Here is a 20,197-nt window from a genome sequence, read left to right on the forward strand (position 1 = left end):
TGTATGTGCTTATGGTTTGTAAAAGCTGCCCCTGAGCACAGCCTGACGCCAGGTGTGCCCACTGCCACCGCAGGAGCCATTCCCAGTCCCCACATCGCTGCACGGGTTCGCAGACAGCGCAGGGGCTGAAAATCTTTGCTAAAACCTACAACAATCGCAGAAGTTATTCCCGGGAGCCCAGCACCGGCAGAAAAGTGCTCTTGACCTGGAGCAGCCGCTTTGGAAATCACGACAAGCACGGCTCGGACATCACCGAGCGGCTCGGGGCGCGGTGCCGCGCGAGTCTGTCGCCGCTAAAAGGGCGGGGGAGGCGGCCGAGAGCAAAAGTGCTGCCCGCCTTTGCCCCGTGTGAGGATCGAACTCACGACCTTCAGATTATGAGACTGACGCGCTACCTACTGCGCTAACGAGGCGGCTGAGACAGATTCGTCCGTGAGGGCTCTCGGTCCTGCCGGCGGCCTCGCTCCCCGCCGGGGCCACGGGAGGACATGACATGGCCCGGCCCGGCCCGGCCCCTCGTCCGCCCACACCGCTCCGACCGGGCCGGGTCCTGTGCTGGCCGTGCGGGAACACGGAGTGATCATGTGGAGTGACAGCGGGGTTTCGCTAGGGTGACAGTGTGAGGCACCATAGTATAACCTGTGAGGAGCCCCGCCGTGCTCATGTGGGGGACCAGGGTGACCCTGAGGGACACCGGAGTGACCATGAGAGATCCCGGCCGAGGAGGGGAGGGCCGTCCCTGGCCCCGACCGGCATTGGCAGGGTGAAAAAGTCCTGCATGTCAGGGTAATTAGATGGCATCATTTTCGGCCTAATTGCTCGGAACAGGTCAGGAGATAATTAGTGACTTTCGGCCGCGTCTGGCAGCTGCGGGCGGATGTTGGGGGCGGAGGGAGGGTCGGGGTAGGTTTTAAAATCACCCCAGAAGCTCAGGACGGCCCCGCCACCGCCCCTCCTCGGCCCCACGTGGTCGCTCCGGGAGTAATATCCGAGCAATTTCATACTCTTCTGTGTTTCTTACATCTTTGTCTCATCTTTACGTGTGATTTTTTTTCTTCCTCCCACCCCACAGGGCACCTGACATAGCCCCAGAATCTGTGAAGCTGCCCTGAAAAACTGTCCCTGAAGACACCCGTGCTCCCGAGGCCGGGGCGGCGGGACCCTCTCTCTGCGCACACCCGGCCTCAGCAGCCCTCACAAGAGCCCAGGCCGGCACATCCCCTCGCTCCCGCGCTCCCTCTGGAGCCGTGGCACAGCCGTGGCACGGACACAGCGCTGCCGGGGCGAGGGCCAGCCCCCCCGCGTGAGGGAAGTGTGTCACACGTGGCGCTGCAGCCAGGCACGCACACAGGTATGGACACCTCGGGCAGGCGCTCCCGCCCCGCCTCTCCTCGGTCGGACCGGCCGGCCCGGCTGCCCCCGGGCTCTGGCCTGTCACCCCGCTGCAACCCGCGCCTCCATCCACCTAATGACACAGCAGAGACCTGCCACGGGGGCAACGTGACTCCAGCAGCTGCAGCCTGGGAAGAAAAAAAAAAAAAAAAAAAGGAAAAAATGTGCACAATCAAGTGATGAGTGTTTGTATTTCTCATGCTTTGAGGCCAGCTCACAACCCTCCCTCCACGTAATATTCAGGATGTTTGGGAAGGGGTATTTTACTTTTAATAGGATGGCGTAGTCACAAAGCTTTAAAGAAATAAGTGAGTGAATCGTCTATGGTAATAGCAACATACTCCGGACGGGGCACAGTGACGAGCTTCACATCTATTTTTAAGCCTGCCTGGCAGCATGTAGGTGCAGAACAGAGCCCATGACCCTTTCTGCTGTTCTGAACCCATGGACATGGCTGCTGTCTCTGTTCCAGTTCACCATCAGAGCTGTTTTTTCTCCCTAACGAATACTATGGGAAGATAGAGATGCCTCAAGCTGTTTTGAAGATTGTGCAATGATGCTTGGGAGCCTACCTGCTTTTGCTTGAGTGCTTTCCTCACTCATATTTCACAGGATGCGACAGGAAGGGAAATACAATCGAATCCGACGGCCGTGGTAAATTTGACTCGAATCCTTCGTATGCCCTGGGGCTGAGGTGGGTGCCTCTCAGATAAGCAATCTAATCAGCTTTGCGTTTGTGTCCCATCTGGAAACAGATTGTTGCCGGAGTACACCAGCACCTGAGAAGCAAGCGTCAGGTTCGTTTTGAAGATAATTGTACAGACAAATTCAGGGAGTGTGAATTTGCCTGTGGTAATAAGATCTCTTTATTTTTATTCATAGTTAATTCGTTCAGCCGAGGCGATTTCATGCCAGAATGCAGTCCTCAAACAAGAAGGACGATTGCACTGCCTGTGGCACGCATATGCATGGTGCCTGCCCGGCAGATCGGCTGCTGCGACAAAGAGCCATGAACCACCCCAGACATATGGGCAAGATAAGGAAGAGGCTGGAGGATATCAAGAACCAGTCCCCGAAGTTGACAAAAGTGGACTTCAGCCACAACGAAAGCATAAGATTGGCCACCGACGCCTTCTTGGATGGTGGGACAGACTCTTACCTCCAAACTCTAAGCAAAGAGGGTGAGGTGGATTTCCTCTCCTCGGTGGAAGCTCAGTACATCAAGGATAACGCCAGGGAGTCTTATTATGCACAGGAGTCCCCAGGTGCAGACGGGGCAGCCGCGCCAAAGCAGAACGACGCCGGGTCACTGCCTTCGGGGACCTACTTCCCCACCATTTCTGACAGCAGTGAGCCGGCTCTGCTCCACACATGGATTACAGCAGAGAAGCCCTATTTAAAGGAAAAATCTACCGCCACTGTGTATTTCCAAACAGAGAAGAACAGCAACATTAGAGACATCATACGCCGGTACATCCACAAGACCACTCAGGTATGAGGAGAGAATTGTCTTTCCCTTTGCTCTCAGTTGTTTCTTGCTCTTACAAACTCAGGTGAACATGGTGTTTAATCCAAGGCAGCCCTGTGCATTGCAGTGTAGCTTTGCTCTATAAAGTGCCTGTGAAGAGCTTGTTGTTGAACACAGGCAGTGCTTTTTAAATATTTTTTTTAACTCACACCAAGATTTTTTTATGTTGGTGGCTTAAAAAAAGTATTCCCTCTCCTCTGTTGTAACCTCCCATTTGCTCAGTGGATTAAATGTGCTGCAGAAAGGGCAGCTTGGCTCTGTCCCTTCTCATGTACCCTCACCCCAGCAGGATGGTTTTACCTGTTCAGACCACTGCACCATTAATGAGAATTAAACCTAAGTGAGCTCTCGGCCATTAGGAATTGTTCGAGAGGATTTGTGGGAGATGTGGGTGAAGGGGAGGCCAAAGAAAGGCATATATGTCTGGTATGTCAGCAGCCATCCCCAAAGGAAGGAAATTATCCAGAAAATAGACATTTCATCCCTAATATGTTGCCTATATCAGTTAAAATGTCATGTGGGCTCCATACGGAGACTGCAGCATAACTTGGCACGTGGGAAAGGTGCAGATGATGCCTCTGACTACATACAGGTGGTGGCGGCCACAGAGGTGCCAGCCACAAGCCAAAGCCAGGCTGCCCACACTCTGGGGAACCAGGAACTGAGCAGCTGGAGCAGGGACCGAAAACTGATGGCATGTGTGTTCTAGCAGCTCTCTTATTTTCCTGGGGAAAAAAAAAAATTGACACTTCAGGGCTGTGTTTACCATCATCCAGGAGTTTTACCCTTATATAAAGTCAAAAGAGCAGCAGCAGTTTCACCCAGGAATGGTCAGGAGCCAAGGCAGGATGCAATAGTGCTGCCCAGACTTCCGAGCCCTCTGGATTCCTTCCACTTTGTTATTCCCCTGCAAGGGCAGGTGCTGGCCCTGATAACACAGACTGTAATGGCAGGGGAGAAGGATCCCCGTTGGCAACTGCTCTCTCAAAGCCTGCAAGTGCTTACCACACCAGCTGAATTAGAGATCAGTCCTTTTAAGTTGGAGGCATCAGAAAGATGCAGAAACAGAAAAAATGTCTCTGGAATAATAGGAAATCAGGTAAATAGGCATCAGGTAAAATATCAACCCAGACCAATTTTCTGTCCCAAGAAGAGAAAACTTGTGGGCAAAAAGTTGGGAAATGTAATATAAACCCATGGTTCACATGACCTTCTTAATAACCTAATTTACATTACGAGAGTGTGCTGAAGTGACACTAACAGTGTCACTTCAATAAATTTGTGAACTGCTTTTTGAGCATAGTTTTCCAATGACACCAGTTATTAATTATCATCTGGTAAGGGTCCATCCTGGATAGCCTGGTATTTGATATATGCATTAAAAAATTAAATAACAGAATAAAGACTGTGTTTATGGATGATCTCAAACTGCAAAGGATTAGCAAGGGATGCTACAATTTTAACACATTTGTGGAATTAGTGCAAATCACAAAATGGAATTCAGGCAGAAGAAATGAGGAGTACTGCAAGTAAGAGAGAAAAGTCATATGCAGAAATGTAAATTGGGAACAGGTGGTAAAGAGCAGTACCAGAGAGAATAGTTTGGAGCTGGGGCATTAACAGGAAGTGTAGATGTGAGATATTTGACATAATTGTGCTTACCAAGCCATGGCAAAGCTCTTTCTGAAGCACCAGGCTTTGGCAACAGGAGGAAGGTGTGGGATCCTCACTGCTCCACAAATAGTTTGGCAGCACAAAGAGGATGATGGCTGCACAGGATATGCCTGGTCTTGTAGGATATCCTCATGGTGGCAAGGGGAATAAGGTTCCTGTTAGGTGCGGGCATAGGCTTTGGAGTAAGATTCAGAACAAGCTGGAAGCAATTAGTAAGAGAGATCTACAGAGATGCTGTAAAGTTTGTTTTGATTGAAGGTGATATCCCATGAGCACAGTTACCAAAGTTCCCTCTCCAGTCAGTAGAGAAACCAGCACCTCCTGAAGATAAGTCAGGTAATAGCTGGGCTGAATTGACCCTTTCCATGGGCAATAGCAGACATCAGACAAGACCAGCACTTTCTACTATGGAACTGGTTTTGTATCACATTTACAGTTCCCTTGATCCACACTGGCTGCAAGCTGTGCATTTAAACAATTGTCAGGGCTTTTATGCCCAGTCCTGAGACTTTTACAGTATTCTGCCAGTTGTGAGTTGGGGAGCATGGATGTGTGATCAAAGTCTAACAGTTAGTTTATAAATCAGTGTTTTAAAAAATATGGAGCTGTTGGAGTCTATCACCCCACCAACAAGAACAGGGTGAGGCTTTTTAAAGCCAGGGCTGTCCAGGTGTAAATCATAAAAGAGAAAGCATCATCCAGGGATTCTTGCTGAATGTGTGTGGCTTATGACACCCAGTGAGCCGTGTGGAAAGGGCTATGGTCTTTTATTTAGCCACATTCTTATCATCCTCTGGTAAGTATTTCAATGTATTTCCTAGTGCTGAAATCTCACCTACAAATTCATATGTCATCTTGTCATATGTTGTGTGTTACATTGGCTTTAGATGAGGAATAAAACAATGAGGCAATATGTTTAATCAGTTTAATGATTCAGGCACTTATAGGGAGAAAAACTATATTGTGTTATATTGGCTTTAGATGAGGAATAAAAACAATGAGGCAATGTGTTTAATCAGTTTAATGATTCAGGCACTTATAGGGAGAAAAACAGAAAAAAAATATGCACATATAACTAAATATTTGTGGTTATTGGAATATTTTTTTTAAACAAACAAACTACACCACAGTATCCTCATAGCAACCTTAAATGATGTAAATTGACTCTGCTAATGCCTGTGCTCTCTTTCTGAAGGTGTTAGCCATTGTGATGGATGTGTTCACAGACACTGAGATTCTCTGTGACCTCCTGGAGGCAGCAAACAAGCGCATGGTCTTTGTCTACCTGCTGCTCGATCACAGCAGTATAGATCTTTTCTCGGAGATGTGCGACAAGCTGCAGATTTCTGAGGATCTCTTCAAGGTACCGTGGCTCTGTGAAGCTTTTAGGCTGAGAGTTGTCTGCCAAACTGCAGGCACTCTGAGCTAGAAGCATGGTTATGCTAGGGTCAGTCCACCTTCTAATTAAAAGGGTGCAAGAGATTTCCTGGGGTAGTGTTAGCACACCCAGTTCCTCTTTGAAGATGCCTATGTTTTCCCATGGATATTATAGAAAGGTAAGGCATTTCCATTAGGTTCCCAGATGAAAGTTATCTTGGCCCTGAAGTCTTAAAACCGGACTTAGATTTCCCTAGTAGAGTTATCTAACATAGGCATTAGAGCTGCTTCTGTTTAATAGCTCTGCAGCAGCTGTGGTCTGGCAGCCACAGGGAGAAGGTGCACAAAACTCTTTTGCATAGCCGTAGCTTGGTTGCACTGGGTGGTTTCTGATAAAATGTGTTAAAGCTCTTTTAAAATTTTAACACATTTCTGATAAAATGTGCTAAAAGCTCTCAAATTTAGGTGGCTGTTAGTTTAATCTGCCTTCATCTCTGTCAGAAGTAGCTGCCTTTAAAAGAACACCTCCTAGGGATTATTTCAGTTTTGCTTGAGATGCTGTAGAGCTCCTATGGCATCTCCCTGGGGATGGGTGATACTGCAGAGGCCACAGATCTCTGGAATGGCAGCTGTGGGCACACAGGAGACCTGAGGGCATCTTACACATACACCAGACACCTGGTTTTCAACAGCTGAATTCCATCCCAAATATATAAAGAAGCTGAAATTAATAATGCATGTTCATAAGTGTTTGCATGCCTGTAAACCCTCACTCCTAAGGAGAGTGTGTTCTTGCACGTGTGTCCTTGCAGGCCTAGATGGATTGGAGGAGCAGAGGTTTTGCCCTGCTCTGTCATGGCACAGGCAGTGTAAATCAAAGGAATATACAGCTACAGCAGATTGTGCCTGGGCTGTCAGTGGAAGGCAGCAGGCTGCTCCCAGCTATGGACACATCTGTGTTCCTTTTGGCTGGGTAGGGTCACTTACTGTCACACAGCTCAGCTCCACCTGCATGAGCTTCCACACAGGTTTATATCCCCAGTGAAACAAGGAACCCCTGCCAAGTGAGAGACCTTGTCTTCTGGACACAGACCTTCAAATATCACATCAGAGAGTCCATAAAGAAATTTGACTTTTGGGCAGTGAAGAGCTAAAGGCAGTGGGGAAAAGGGCCCTCCCTGTCTGATTTTTATTAAAAAGACATGTAATTCACTCAGTTTTATTTTTATTTACAGAATATTTCAGTCCGCAGTGTTACTGGAGAGGTTTACTGTGCCAAGTCAGGCAGGAAATTTTCAGGACAAATTCAAGAAAAATTTCTGATCTGTGACTGGAGATACGTGCTTTCTGGATCTTACAGGTGAGATAAGCTATTGCACTTCATCTCTAGGTACTCTTTTATGATTTTTAATACTTCTGCCCAAGAAAAGTGCCATGGAAATCTTTGTAAGGTAAGAAACTTTTGTTTAACAAAAATCACCTCATGTTTTCAAATATGTGCCATTTTTCAAAAATCTACTTAACTTGCTTTAAAGCTGCTCTTAGTTCTTTATGGAGCATGGGTTTTAATTTAAATGTTCAGAAACTAATGTAAACAACTTTGCCAGTGCAGCCCTGGGGCAAAGCTAGAAATGTGTACAGCTTAATATGCTTTCCTCATTGTTAAGGTTCTCAAGTGTTGTGATCATGAGGCATGATACATTTCTGTCTCCCTCGGGATCCCTTAATGCAGCATATGTCACTCAGCTTATCTGAGGATTTGTTCTTCATATGACAAATGTAGTGATTAAAAGTAAAACAGAAATACTTCAGAGACTTACTGTTTTTCTGTGTGTTTTAGTAACAGGTAGCCAGTATATATCTATATATCTATAACTACTGTACCTTTGTTTTCCCCCTTTTTTAAAATTTTGTTTGTTTGTTTTGTTGTGCTGCTATAATTATTTCAGGTAGTGGATATAGCATCTCAACAACTGGATTTTTAAGTAAGATCCTAGATCCTCTGGTCAGGGAATTTCAGGAGACTGAGCTTGCATCAAATAAATGAAGTTTCTGAGCATCATGGCTACATAGATAGGTTTCACAAATGACCAAGTGTATCCTAGAAATCCAGGTACAAAAATACAAGAGGTGATTATTTAATTTAAAGGATTATTTAATTTTCTTAATCCCAGTTTACAATTTGGAAGCTTAAATGCCTCTGGTCTGATAAAACTGTGCCACCAGGAAGTTTACAGAACTACAGTAACGAAGGAAAAAGTGAATTTCTGGGGATGGGCTGCAGGAGCTCAGATGTACACTAACACAGGCACCCACTTTTCATTCCATTTCCAAATTAACCACCAGACAAAACTTAGTGGACACTCAGGGTTGGGGTTTTTTTATTGACTGTTCTTTTATTTTCTTGTTACTTTGGGTGGTTTTAATCCCTGGTCAAAGATGTGTTAAATCCAACAAAGGACTCATATAGAGTAGAAGTGAAGGATGTGTGGGGAGGAGGACAGAACAAGATCTATTTTCTTTGACCAAGAAGCTTCCTTTTGGCTTCTCTTTCAATACCAAAAACACTAAAAACACCTGAAGTCCTGTGCAGTCACTTCTGTCTACTGCTGTTGAATATCTTCTAATCTCAAGTACCTTGCCAAACTATGTAATTCCGTATCTAGCACACAAACAGAGAGGGTGGTGAGGAACAAATGTATTTAAAACTATTAAAAACTATTTAACTTCAGCACATCCAGCACCAGTTTGCAGTTCACATGGGTTATAGCTGGCTACCAGAATGTGGCATTTCTTGCTAGCTCTCACTTTATTAACCTGAAAGATTTTTGTTATGCTTAAGTCTTATCCAGCAGCCTCTTTAGGTATAAACAAGAATGATGTTGAGTGAAACAGACTAAAGCTCTTCTGCAATTCATTTGTTGGAGATCAAATTGGAGAATATCTTAAAACTGATACAAAGATTTTAAAATACAATACCAAATTTCACCAAAGTGCTGAGCTCTGCGTGATAGTTGTAATAGTGGTGGGGGGGAACAGGCTGAGGAAATAAAATAGCCCTTCAGGACATACTGTCAATTTTTATTGCCAGTGTCTGTGGTGAGGGGTTAGAATGCAGTATTTCTTTTTGCTGTCTGTGTCACTCTACCTCATCCTATGGTAACGGTTATTCCATTTTTTTAATGACTTTGAAATTAGATAGTGCATGAACTCAGCCTTCCTAAAGAAGGCAAAATGAAAACAGCAGAAAGCACAGACCTTGATCCCCAGGGGCAGCTGAGTATCTCCCTGGCTGCCACCCTGAAAGCCACTGGCCTCTTCAGAGTCAGCGCCTAACAGCTAACACGGACATGCTTTGCCAGGAGTATCACTTCAGGTGGAGCAGGTTTCTCCCACACAGGTTATCCACCAGCAGGCAACACTAACATCCAGAGTAACCCAAACCTGAGCCCAGCTGAAAACCCCAGTCCGTCCTTCCTTCCTTCCATTTCAGATTCCATGGGTGTTGTGCTGCACGTTGCTGCAGCACTGTGAACACAGGGATGAGAACATCCCTACTGAACTGCAGCTCCAGCAGTGCAGAGACGACACCCATTATAAAACAAGTCCAGTGCTGAACAGAAGAGGTGGGATTTGATTGAGAACATCATAAAGGAGAGGGTCTGTAACAGGACATAGGACAAAGTCCTGGAAAGATGGCTGAGCAGTATCTGTCTGTGACTGAATGTATGATACAGCGTTGGCCCCAAGCCAGGCATCATTTCTTTGTGCTTTCTCTTCTTTTGATGGGCCTCACCAAAAAAAACGTGGGAGAAAAGTGATCCCTCTGGGCAAGTGGTGACAATAACAGTCTTCTCTGAGCCTGTCCCAAGAGAGCACTCAGAATTGTAAACTAAGGAGCAAAACAAGGCCTAAAACCTAAACAATGCATTTTCTCTTAGAATTAAGCCAATGAAATCTTTTATGCCAAGCTCTGTTTTGTTCCCCAGCAAAGTACACAGACTGTAAATTGCTGTGACTCACTACACAACAAGTCCACAAGTGTTTGTCTATAATCACAAAGATCTTACCTTGTAACTTTGAGCTGACCCATTTGCCATTGGTTCTTGGAGAATCTCTGGGCTATTCATTTGATCTTTCTGTTTACAGGGGTTACAGGTAAAATCAATGACCCACAAACCAGTATCTGTCTGTCAGGTACTCCAGGAAGATACATATGGGAGTAAATTATCAAAATTGGGCAGAACAGATTTTTTTCCTCTGATTCTGTTATGCTTTTAACAGCCATTTACAAGTGTAATTGATTTATATTTCTGTGTAAATTTTCTTTTATAAACTAGGTCTATCTCTAGCACATAAAGTATAAGCACGATACTTCAGACCTCAGCCCTTTCATGATTTTTTAACCTTCAGTATAGATATCCTAGAAAAATTGTGTGCATTTTTGTATTTATTTCTGATCTATTGTCTCTTTAACAGGGCATGCAGAGGTTTAGAGAGCACTGCTCAGTGAGTAAAGGCAATGTTGAGCTGGCATGGCAGGTGTTACACACCCAGCAGGGAGTTAGCTTGCTCTTTACCTGGCTCCCAAGATTTTGCCATATTTAGAATGATTTGAACACAGTGGATGAGAAGTACATGAATTTTGGTAACTTACTATGTGTTTTCATGTCCAGTCATAAAATGCACAGTATAAATTGTATGGGTGGCATTGAACTACTGATTTCTTCACTCCTCCCCCTGCTCCTGAAGCAACAGTATAAAATCACTGTATACCTCAAACCCAACCCTCTTCAGGAATGCTCTGGACAAGCAGATGTAAATTGTCTGTCTTACTGCCTCAGATTCAGCTCAGGCTGTCAGTCCCACTGAGCTTCACAAGAGTTTTATCAAAACGTGACAAGATTTTAAGTGCACACACCTACAGCCAAATCTGGCTCTCAGCAGCCCTTGTGCAAATCCAGCATAGCTAATAAAGTCACACAGGAATAACCATGGCAGAGTTTTGCCAATACAGAATAATCTCAGGTTCAAATCCACCACTGCTCTGTATCCTCTGCTGCACAGCTCAAGCCCTGGTCAGTTCAGGGAGTAACTACATTTCATTCTCTCAACTATGCTCATTTTATTGGTGCTGCAGCTGCTCAGACATGGCAGCCTGCGCAACACAATCAAGCTGTCTTGTGGTTTTATAAAAGCACAAATTTATGTTTGCTGAGTGGATTAGGGAAGCACATAAAAGGAAAATAATTTAAAAGTTGTGGGTTATCCCCAAGGTGTGTCTCTGAGCTACCAGAATTAAAACTGTTGTGGTGTTTCTCCCTTACTTTATAGCAAAGTATTACATTTATTTTTGGAAATGCTGTAGGAAATATTTGTAATTTCATTTTCTCTGTAGTGAAGAAAACAAGCATTTGTCAGTTGTGGCAGCTTGCTTTGTGGTATGGGATGTGACGGGAAGGTTGGGGTTTTAAGTGTTTCTCTTGACCAATGCAGAAAGATTATGGAGAAATGGAAACAAAGGATGGTTCTTTTTTCCTATTCTTTTTGATGTCACTTGGAATGGTTGAGAGTTACCAAGTGGAATGGCATCCTGCAGGGTACAAGGTACAGTTTATGTGTGTGCAGATAAGACATGGCAAGACCAGAATTTAAGCATTGTGAGTGGAAGAGAGGTCCCCAAAAGAGGGGTCTAAACTCCTTTCCATGGAATAGACACCTTGGGTATTGTATCTGACATTTATCCCTGCAGTGGATCTGGATCACCACTCCCTTCAGTAGGTTGCATAACGTTGCAAGGTTTCTTGAAGGTTTTAGAGGCAGCTGCAATAACAAAGATTGATCCAAGTTAAAGAGCACTGATGTGAACTGACCTGAAATTCAACTTCAACACCATCTTCATCCTGTGTTTAGACAAGAAGCTTCAGCAGTAAAACACATTTGCCTATCGCATCACCCCTGCGGGGGATATGCAGTTCCTGAGGCGGCGTTAACTCTAACCCTTACCTTGTCTCTTCTTCCAGCTTCACGTGGCTGTGTGGCCAGGTTCACCGCAACCTCCTCTCCAAGTTCACGGGCCAGGTTGTGGAGCTCTTTGACGAGGAGTTCCGGCACCTGTACGCGCTGTCCAAGCCCGTGCGGGGCCCCAAGACCCCGCCGCGCAGCCTCCCCTTCCTGTTCAGCCGGAGCTGGGCCCCCCCGCGCAGCCTCCCCTACAGCGACGAGGGAAGCGCCAACACCCTCTCCGACCCCTTCAGCAGCCTCTCCGCTGGGAGCACCCACCAGAGCAAGCAGACCCCAAGAACTCTCATGTTCAACAGCAACTTCAGTCCCCAGTCACCTCTCCAGCGAGTCAATTCCTTCCACAGCTATGTCTCGTTCACCCCCCCGCCTCCACAGAACGCCATCCAGCCTAACTACTATCAGCCACACTACATGGCTGAAAACTCCACAGTTCCCTATAACAACATGAACATTTACAGACCTATAAGGCTCAGGCAAGAGGAACCGAACAGGACAGGGTTAAGCTCATCCTGGAGATGCCTCCACAAAGCTAACCTGTTTGCATAATAACCACCTTGTTTGGAAATCCAAGTAAATGTAGTGAGGACCTGTTTAGCAATCACTTGTGTACTGATGAATATAGAAATTCTGTATAATACAAATGAGGATGATTTCAAGCCTCTTGTTTTGTTGCTTATGGATGCTTCATTTCCCTGATTAAAAAGCCAAGGCTGCTAATGTGTGAACCTCAGGTGCATCAGGATCCCAGGAAGAACACATCTGAATAGTGCTGCTCACAGTGCAACACTGCTGCTGCCTGTCACCTGCCCCTGGCAGCATATTTGTGTACCAGAAGGACAGTAACTGTTTTTCTTATGTCCAGGCAACTGGAATGCAGTTTACTACTATGCATGTTATGCACTTGAATAAGGAGACTGAAGGCTGCTATTTCCGTGGCAGCAGCAGGATACCTTTGTGTTTTCATCAAACCTTAATCTTGATTTATGTGGGACTGTCTTTGGGCTGGCAGGGAAGCACAGGTCCTGCCACAGCACTTAGAGCTCTCTCCTTGAGCTGCACAGCAAGGACAGCTGTTCCCAAGGATTCTTAGGAAGGGGCCTGGTACCCTCGACATGGACTGAGACCGACAGTTGCAGTTGTGGAAGACACATTCACCCCAGTTCACTTCCACTCATCAGCAACACGGGTGTGTTCAGCACACTTGGTTACAAACCTCCAATCCTACCAGCTCAGGGCAACTTTCCTTATGCAGAGCATCTCTGAAGATGCAGGCTGGAAAATGAAGCTGAGTTAAAGAAGCAAAGTCCTACTAGTAACACACCAGGACTGAGTTCCAATTCATTTAATTGCACATGGATCTTTAAAATCCTTTCTGTGTCATCTGATTGAACGTGAAGTTAGAGATACCGCTGAGTTCTTCATGGCCTCTAATTGTTAAAGATAAACTGGGTGTCTGGGGTGCCCATGGACTAGAGTTACAAAGGGAGTTACAGAGGTTCTGCAGCTTGAACCAAACCAGAAAAACTCTCTGCCAAATAATCCATGAAAACTAAGGAAGATTCTGTAAGCAAAAGTAAGAAAATTCATGAAACAAAGGATTTCCATCAAAAGTTATCAAGATGCCTAACAGCTGTTGATTTATCAGTAGATTTTTTTGTTCCACACCTGCTTTGTATTGTTTTTCATATGCCTCCAACAGAAAACAGAACCCTAAATACATTTGCACTTCTGGCCTGTTTTTCCTGACTTCTCACCTGCTCAAAAAGGAATACAATTTAATTATGTAGACTGTGGATGATGATAACTGTATGCAGGTGAAGAAGGTTTCTCATCTTCCTTCATTTTGGAAGCATACCTCTAAAGTTTAAAGAACATTATGAGAGGTACAGGATAGACACATCCTGCTCTAGCTTCAGTATGGGTGTTTTAACCAGTAAAACCAAATTTTGGAGTCCATAATAATAATAATCAACTATTGCATATAATTGTAAATTCTGTACATAGCAACATTTTTTGGATTCCTTGGGGAGAAGGGAAATTTGATTTTCATTCCTATGATAATTCTACTTATTTATCTGAGTATAGCAACCATTCAAATAAAAGAGAATACTTTTTTCTTCATATTCTATTGCCTGTCGTGTACACCTTACTCTGTTCTCTTTCAAAAGCTGAATGAATCCCATGCAGTCAAAGTTCAGATGAAGAAGAAACAGAAAGAAGAAGAAATCAACAGGAACAGAATTAAGGTGTCCAAAGAGACTAATTAAGATTTTCCTTCTAAATATGGTTCATTTCACTGATCCTGTTGTGGCCCAGCTGGGCTGGTACAGAGGGGGATGTGGGTAGAACTTTGTAGACCTTGATTTCCTCAGGCCATGATCTGTGAAGTCCACGAAGGAGCTCTTTTCACCTCTGTGGGGAAAGAGAGTTTGCATGCAAAAGTTTTGGAGAACATAGCTAATGAAAAGGAGGTAAGGGTCAAGGTAGTAATCCAGAAGGACCACTGTGAGTTAATTTCAGCTGGATCAGGAAAACAGCTTGTGTTGGTTCAGACAACATCTGAACTTGAACATTAAGTGGATGAAATTTCAGTTTTGATGGAAAACAGTCAGTTTACAATGTCAGCAATGAGTTATACTAAAAGTCCTAACAGGCCTCCACAACTTAGGGCAACGTTCAGCTGCAGAAACTGTCAGGAAGGCCATGGCAGGTGCTGACCTGCCCTGTCCACCTGCACCAAAGGAAGGGCCCCGATAAGCTCGGCTACCACACCGTGCACCCTCCTCAAGTCTGAGGATGACAGCAAGCTGAGTGCTGCAGGTGAGTCACTTGGAAGGGATGTTGTCCAGAGGGAGCTGGACAGGCTGGAGGCCCACGTGAACCCCAAGTTCAACAAGGCCAAGTGCAAGGTCCTGCACCTGGGCTGGGGCAATCCACAGTATCTGTGCAGAGTATGGGGTGATCGGATTGAGAGCAGCCCAGAGGAGAACCTGGGAATGCTGGATGGTTTATTGGACATGAGCTGTCACTGTGCACACACAGCCCAGAAGGCCAAACGTGCCAGCATCCAAATCCCCATGGGCAGCAGGACCAGGGAGGGGATTCTGCCCCTCTGCTTTGGTCACTCTCCCTGGTGAGTCAGGATCTCATCTGGGCTTTGCTGAGGCCTATTGGATTCCCCTGCTGCCATCCTATTTTGTCCTGTTTTGAAGACGATCTGGGTGGGGCTAAAAAGCTCCAATAAATGTAGCCTATACCAACCTCCAGATTATCTACAAAAGTGAATTTCTAATTAAAAGTTACTTTTTGGGGATGTTTAGACTTTTTTAGATTGGGAGGACCTGTGGAGGGTAGCAGGGGCCTCCAAGAGGTCCCAGCAAAGCCCAGGTGAGGCCTCAGAGCACCCTGGAGGTCAGTTAAGTGCCCATGTGGGCCCCTGCAGAGCCTAAGAAAAGCCCCAGTGCTCTCTGGAGGGCAACTCTGCCATGTCAGAGCACCACTGGTGGTGACAGCGATGAGGACATTCCTGTCAGGGCTGGTTCTGTGCGTGTCCTCGCCACAGGGAGCAGAGAGCAGGCAAGTGCCACTGCCCAGGGGACTGTCAGGCACCAGGAAGGGAGGTTTTGCAGGGCACCAGGAACCCACAGCTGCTCCAGCATTCACACCCTGGCACTAAGATGGATGAATAGGCTGGGCTTGGCCAGGGTTTTCCAAAGTGTCCCCGTGTCCCTTCCCCAGCCAGAACTAGCCCTGCAGGTCGTTCAGCTGGTGTCCTGTGAGCAAGTGCTGCCCATTCAGGTGGTTCGGAATGTGCATCCTGGTGCCTGGACACACAGCTCCCACCGGATCCCACTGGCAATTGCTGCTCACACTGGAGGCACCCAGAGGAGCCTGTGCTCGAGGACATTCCCTGTGCTTGCTGCCTGTGAACCTGGGAGCACTTCACTGATTGTTTCTTCCACAGGCTGCTTCCAGTCACCTGGGACTTCACCTGACTTCCATGACTTCAAGTGTCCTGGAGAATTGCTTGGCAACTACACCAGCCAATTCCCTCAGGACTCTAGGTCCCAGACTCAGGTGTGTTCAGGTTCCTCAGGTGCTCTCGACCCTGATCTTCTCTTACAGTAGGAGGGACTTTGCTTCCCCAGGCCCTGCCTTGAGAGCCATTGACTCAAGAGGCATAAGAGGAGAAGATGCCAGTGAAAACTGAGGCAGAAAATTCATTTAATACCTCAGCCTTCCAGCCTTCTCCATGTCCATTGTTGTCAGTTTGCCAGTTCTTCCACAGGCTGCTTTTTTTTCCTTTTTTTTTTTTTTTTAAACTTTGTGACACAGACAGTTCCCTGGTCTTCCCCTGTTATTCCTCCTAGAAAGCAAAGACCATCCAGGTGTTACTCCTCCCTCAACCATTGCACAGCATACTCCTCCTTTTCCAGGACCCTCACTAGGCCTGCCAACTGCACCTCCATTCCTGGGGAGGTGATAGAGCAACAGATATTGGAAATTATTTCCAGTTTGTCCTGTTCTGGACAAGAAGGTGATGTGGAATTGTGAGCAGGTATGAAGCAATTCTGCCTTACAGTGTATCACATAGGAGGCAGAAAGGTCAACTGACTCCTATCAGAGGGGCCAGTGCTTGGAGGGTCTCCCCTCCAGCATTCCAGCCGCTCATCCTGACACAGAATTACACCCAGCTTGATGGCAGTCCTGAAGTACTGCCCATTCTCTTCTACTTTTCCAGAATTTCTATCACCAGTGAACCCCAATTTACCTTACCTACTGAACCCCTGATGACTGATGCTGTCCCCAGTTTCAGTACCTTCCCAGGGAGTGTGGATCCTGCAAGGACAGTTGGGGGAACTCACCCAGTACTTGCTGTGTCATATGCCATCACCTCACTCACCAGGTGGGGAGAACACAGAGTCCCACCTGGGTTCCTAGATTACTGCCAAAATGGGTTTGCTTGCATTTTTCATCTAGCTTGTGTATGTGTACCAGAAAAAAGGCAGGAGAAGTTGGCACTACCTAAAACTCCTCTGCTACTGCCAGCAATAAAGGTGCCTCTAAGCTGGGAGCACAAGCAGGACTCCATGTCACACCCTTGATTCCTCGTTTTTACAATGACTTCCTGCTGATGAAAAGAGAGAATAAATACATTTTTGTTTTCCTTTGTTTCCTTGTGCAGCCTTTGCTTTTTCTCTATTAAACTATCTTTATTGTGAACCACAGGTCTTTTTTTCTATCCATCTTATTTTCTCCTTCCCTGTGGTGCTGGGGGTACAGCGGACAATAGAGCATTTGGGGTGGGCACCTGGCAGCAGGCCAAGGTCAACCCAGTGACAGGATGACAGGTTTTAATTTGAAAGAGGGTAGATTTAGACTGGACACAAGGAAGTATTTTTTTATGATTAGCGTAGTGAGGCCCTGGAACAGGTTGCCCAGAGAAGTTATGGATGCCCCATCACTGGCAGTATTCAAGCTCAGGTTAGATAGGGCTTTGAGCAACCTGGTTGAATGGAAAGTTCCCTGCCAACCCCCCAGGCAGGAAGGTTGGAACTGGATGACCTTTGAAGTTCCCTTCCAACCCAAGTGAAGGGCGATTCTGTGACAAAAACTGTGTTAACGTTACTAATTACAGCGCTAATGCAGTCCCTCACCTCAAAGCCAGCAGCAAACACTCAACAGCAAGACACATAATGGTGTTTGCAGACAGCAATCATTCCAGGAGCATCAGAACCAGCAGCAGAGGGTCCTTCCCAAAGCACCTGTACCACAGGCAAGCGTTAAAATAACAAAATCAAACCTCAGTAACTGTTAGTGGATTCTCACTTGCAATTTGCAGTGCTAAAATTGGCTGTTTAACTCAGAATGGAGTAGTGATGTATATACTAATACCAACAATAATAGAAAAGCCAAATAATGAAGAAATCTATTACAGGCAGATGTAAAATTATGCAGAAGGTAGAGGCAACAATGAAGCATTCAATGCAAAATGGAAATGCAAAGCCCCTCTAGAGACATGATCAGAAACAGAAAACTGGAGTTAGAAGAGGCACAAAAAAGGGAGAGGCAGGCCAAAAGAGGAAGGAATGAAGTAGCTAAGATGAGAGATAAAAATGGGACAAAGGAACATTTTATAGCCCTAGTGCAATAAACACTGGTTATTTGGTACAGTAACTATCTGACACATTCGGCATTCATCTTCTTTTCTTTGCAGTAGTTAAAATCAACATTTTTGCTTTATTATTATGTTTTAGAAAATACTGCCTGCTATTAAGAGCTACCACTTGTCTTTAATTCCTGGAACCGGTGGAAAGTTAACCTTTGTGTTCCCAGCTTAAGTGACAATGTCAAGTCAAACAATCTGGACAGATAACAAAAAGTTTCCAAATCACCTTGGCTAGCTGCTGTGTATTTTGGACATCTCAGTCACAAAATGACAACGTTTGGCAAGTATTTAATTTCCTGCTAAAACAGTTCCAATGCTATTTGTGAAGCCAAATAATTTGGTGCGTTTCCATTAAATGTCTATACAGACCTGATCCCATAAAAGCTGTGTTCTGATGTCCTAACAGCTGAGACAAAACAAATTACAGCCTTTTCATGTGGCTACTCATGACCTTCAGTTCAAGAAAAAAGTGGGAGATGTCCATGTTTCATTTTTTTGCTGACATATTTAGCATTAAGCTTTTCACGTTTGCTGTCTTTGCTGTAAGATTCTGCTGTTGATGCCAACATTGTAATTAATTTACAACACATTGTGGACAGTCTCTTCTGAAGAATTACGACACCTCTTAGTCTTAAAAGCATCCCCAGCCCTTCAAGAGGGCTTCATGGCCACCTGACTACAGCGCTGACAAACGCACACAAAGGTTTCCGCCCAGCGAAGCGCTCGCATGACTAAAGCAGATCTCTGTGGTGCACGATGAGTGCACCAGTGCTCACCCAAGGGCACTGCCAAGTCACGTCTTTCGTAACCAGCTGCCCAGGATGTGCTTCAATCACACTAACTCACCAAACTATCAAAAGTAATTTGACATGGCTGAAGGCAATATTCCATTTTTCTGGAGATGTTTCAGTCAACTTAGCAGAGGGCTAAACCACACCAAGGGTTCAATCTCTTCATCAGTCACGCAGACGAAGGGATGGAGCGCACCCTCAGCAAGTCTGCAGATGACACTGAGCGGTGTCACCGAGTGGTGCAGCTGACACACCTAGAGGATGGGATGCCATCCAGAGGGCCCTGGACAAGCTCAAGAATCTCATGAGGTTTAACCAGACCAAGTGCAAGATGCTGCACCTGGGTCGGGGCAACCCCCGGTACCAATGCAGGCTGGGGATGAACAGCCCGAGAGCAGCCGTGCTGAGACCTGGGGGTGCTGCTGGGCGAGAGCTGGGCGTGTTCCAGCCATGGGCACCTGCTCCCCAGAAAGCCAAACCCGTCCGTGGGCAGCAGGGTGAGGGAGGGGATTCTGCCCCTCTGCTCTGCTCTGCTGAGACCCCACCTGCAGTGCTGCACCCACCTCTGGGATCCCCAGCACAGGAAGGACATGGCCCTGCTGAAGTGAGTCCAGAGGAGGCCACAAAGATGTTCAGAGGGATGGAGCACCTCTCCTATGAGGAAAGGCTGAGACAAGTGGTGCTCTGCAGCCTGGAGAAGGCTCTGGGGAGATCTCATTGGGGCTTTCTAGTACATAAAGGAGGATACAAGAAAGCTGGAGAGGGACTTTTTACAAAGAGGGACTTCTTTTTGTAGTCACAGGGCAAGGGGGAATGGATTCAAACTTAAAAGAGGGTACATTTAGTTTAGATATTAGAAAGAAATTCTTTGCCGTGAGAATGGTGAGACACTAGAACAGGATGACCACAGATGTCTAGTGGAAGGTGTTCCTGCCTGTGGCAGTGGGGATGGAACTAGATGATCTTTAATGTCCCTTCCAATCCAAACCATTCTGTGACTCGTGATAGTTCCCTAATCAGTATCTTAAAGATTTAAAATTCATCCAAAAGTAGCAGCTACAAGTCACACATGGTGAATCATCATTCAATTGTGAATTTTTTAAGGTTTTGGCACTCTTTAGTACTCCATAAAGAAAACACAGGAACACATGAAGAAAAGGGACAGCAAAGTATGTCTAAGAGACTCCTAGTTTTAAACTACATCCATTATAGAACATTTTTACAGAAAGCTACAAAAAATTA

At 45.8% G+C, this 20,197-nt stretch overlaps 1 protein-coding gene and 1 non-coding gene across 2 annotated transcripts; one reads left to right on the top strand and one right to left on the bottom strand.

Moving 5' to 3' along the window:
* Window positions 1-340: 340 nt before the first annotated feature.
* On the bottom strand, window positions 341-413 carry TRNAM-CAU. The gene has a single exon. It is a non-coding gene; the product is annotated as a tRNA-Met (tRNA).
* A 225-nt stretch (window positions 414-638) lies between these two features.
* FAM83A (family with sequence similarity 83 member A) lies at window positions 639-13,354 on the top strand. The gene is made up of 7 exons (XM_041470784.1): window positions 639-786; window positions 1,073-1,351; window positions 2,005-2,189; window positions 2,275-2,884; window positions 5,790-5,957; window positions 7,207-7,331; window positions 11,995-13,354. The coding sequence occupies exons 4-7, from the start codon at window positions 2,309-2,311 to the stop codon at window positions 12,539-12,541; spliced, it is 1,416 nt and encodes a 471-aa protein (XP_041326718.1). The 5' UTR covers window positions 639-786; window positions 1,073-1,351; window positions 2,005-2,189; window positions 2,275-2,308; the 3' UTR covers window positions 12,542-13,354.
* The last annotated feature ends 6,843 nt before the right edge of the window (window positions 13,355-20,197 follow it).

The sequence above is a fragment of the Pyrgilauda ruficollis genome, unplaced genomic scaffold (assembly GCF_017590135.1).
Source record: "Pyrgilauda ruficollis isolate IOZ18807 unplaced genomic scaffold, ASM1759013v1 scaffold25, whole genome shotgun sequence".
In the NCBI taxonomy this organism is placed as follows: domain Eukaryota; kingdom Metazoa; phylum Chordata; class Aves; order Passeriformes; family Passeridae; genus Pyrgilauda; species Pyrgilauda ruficollis.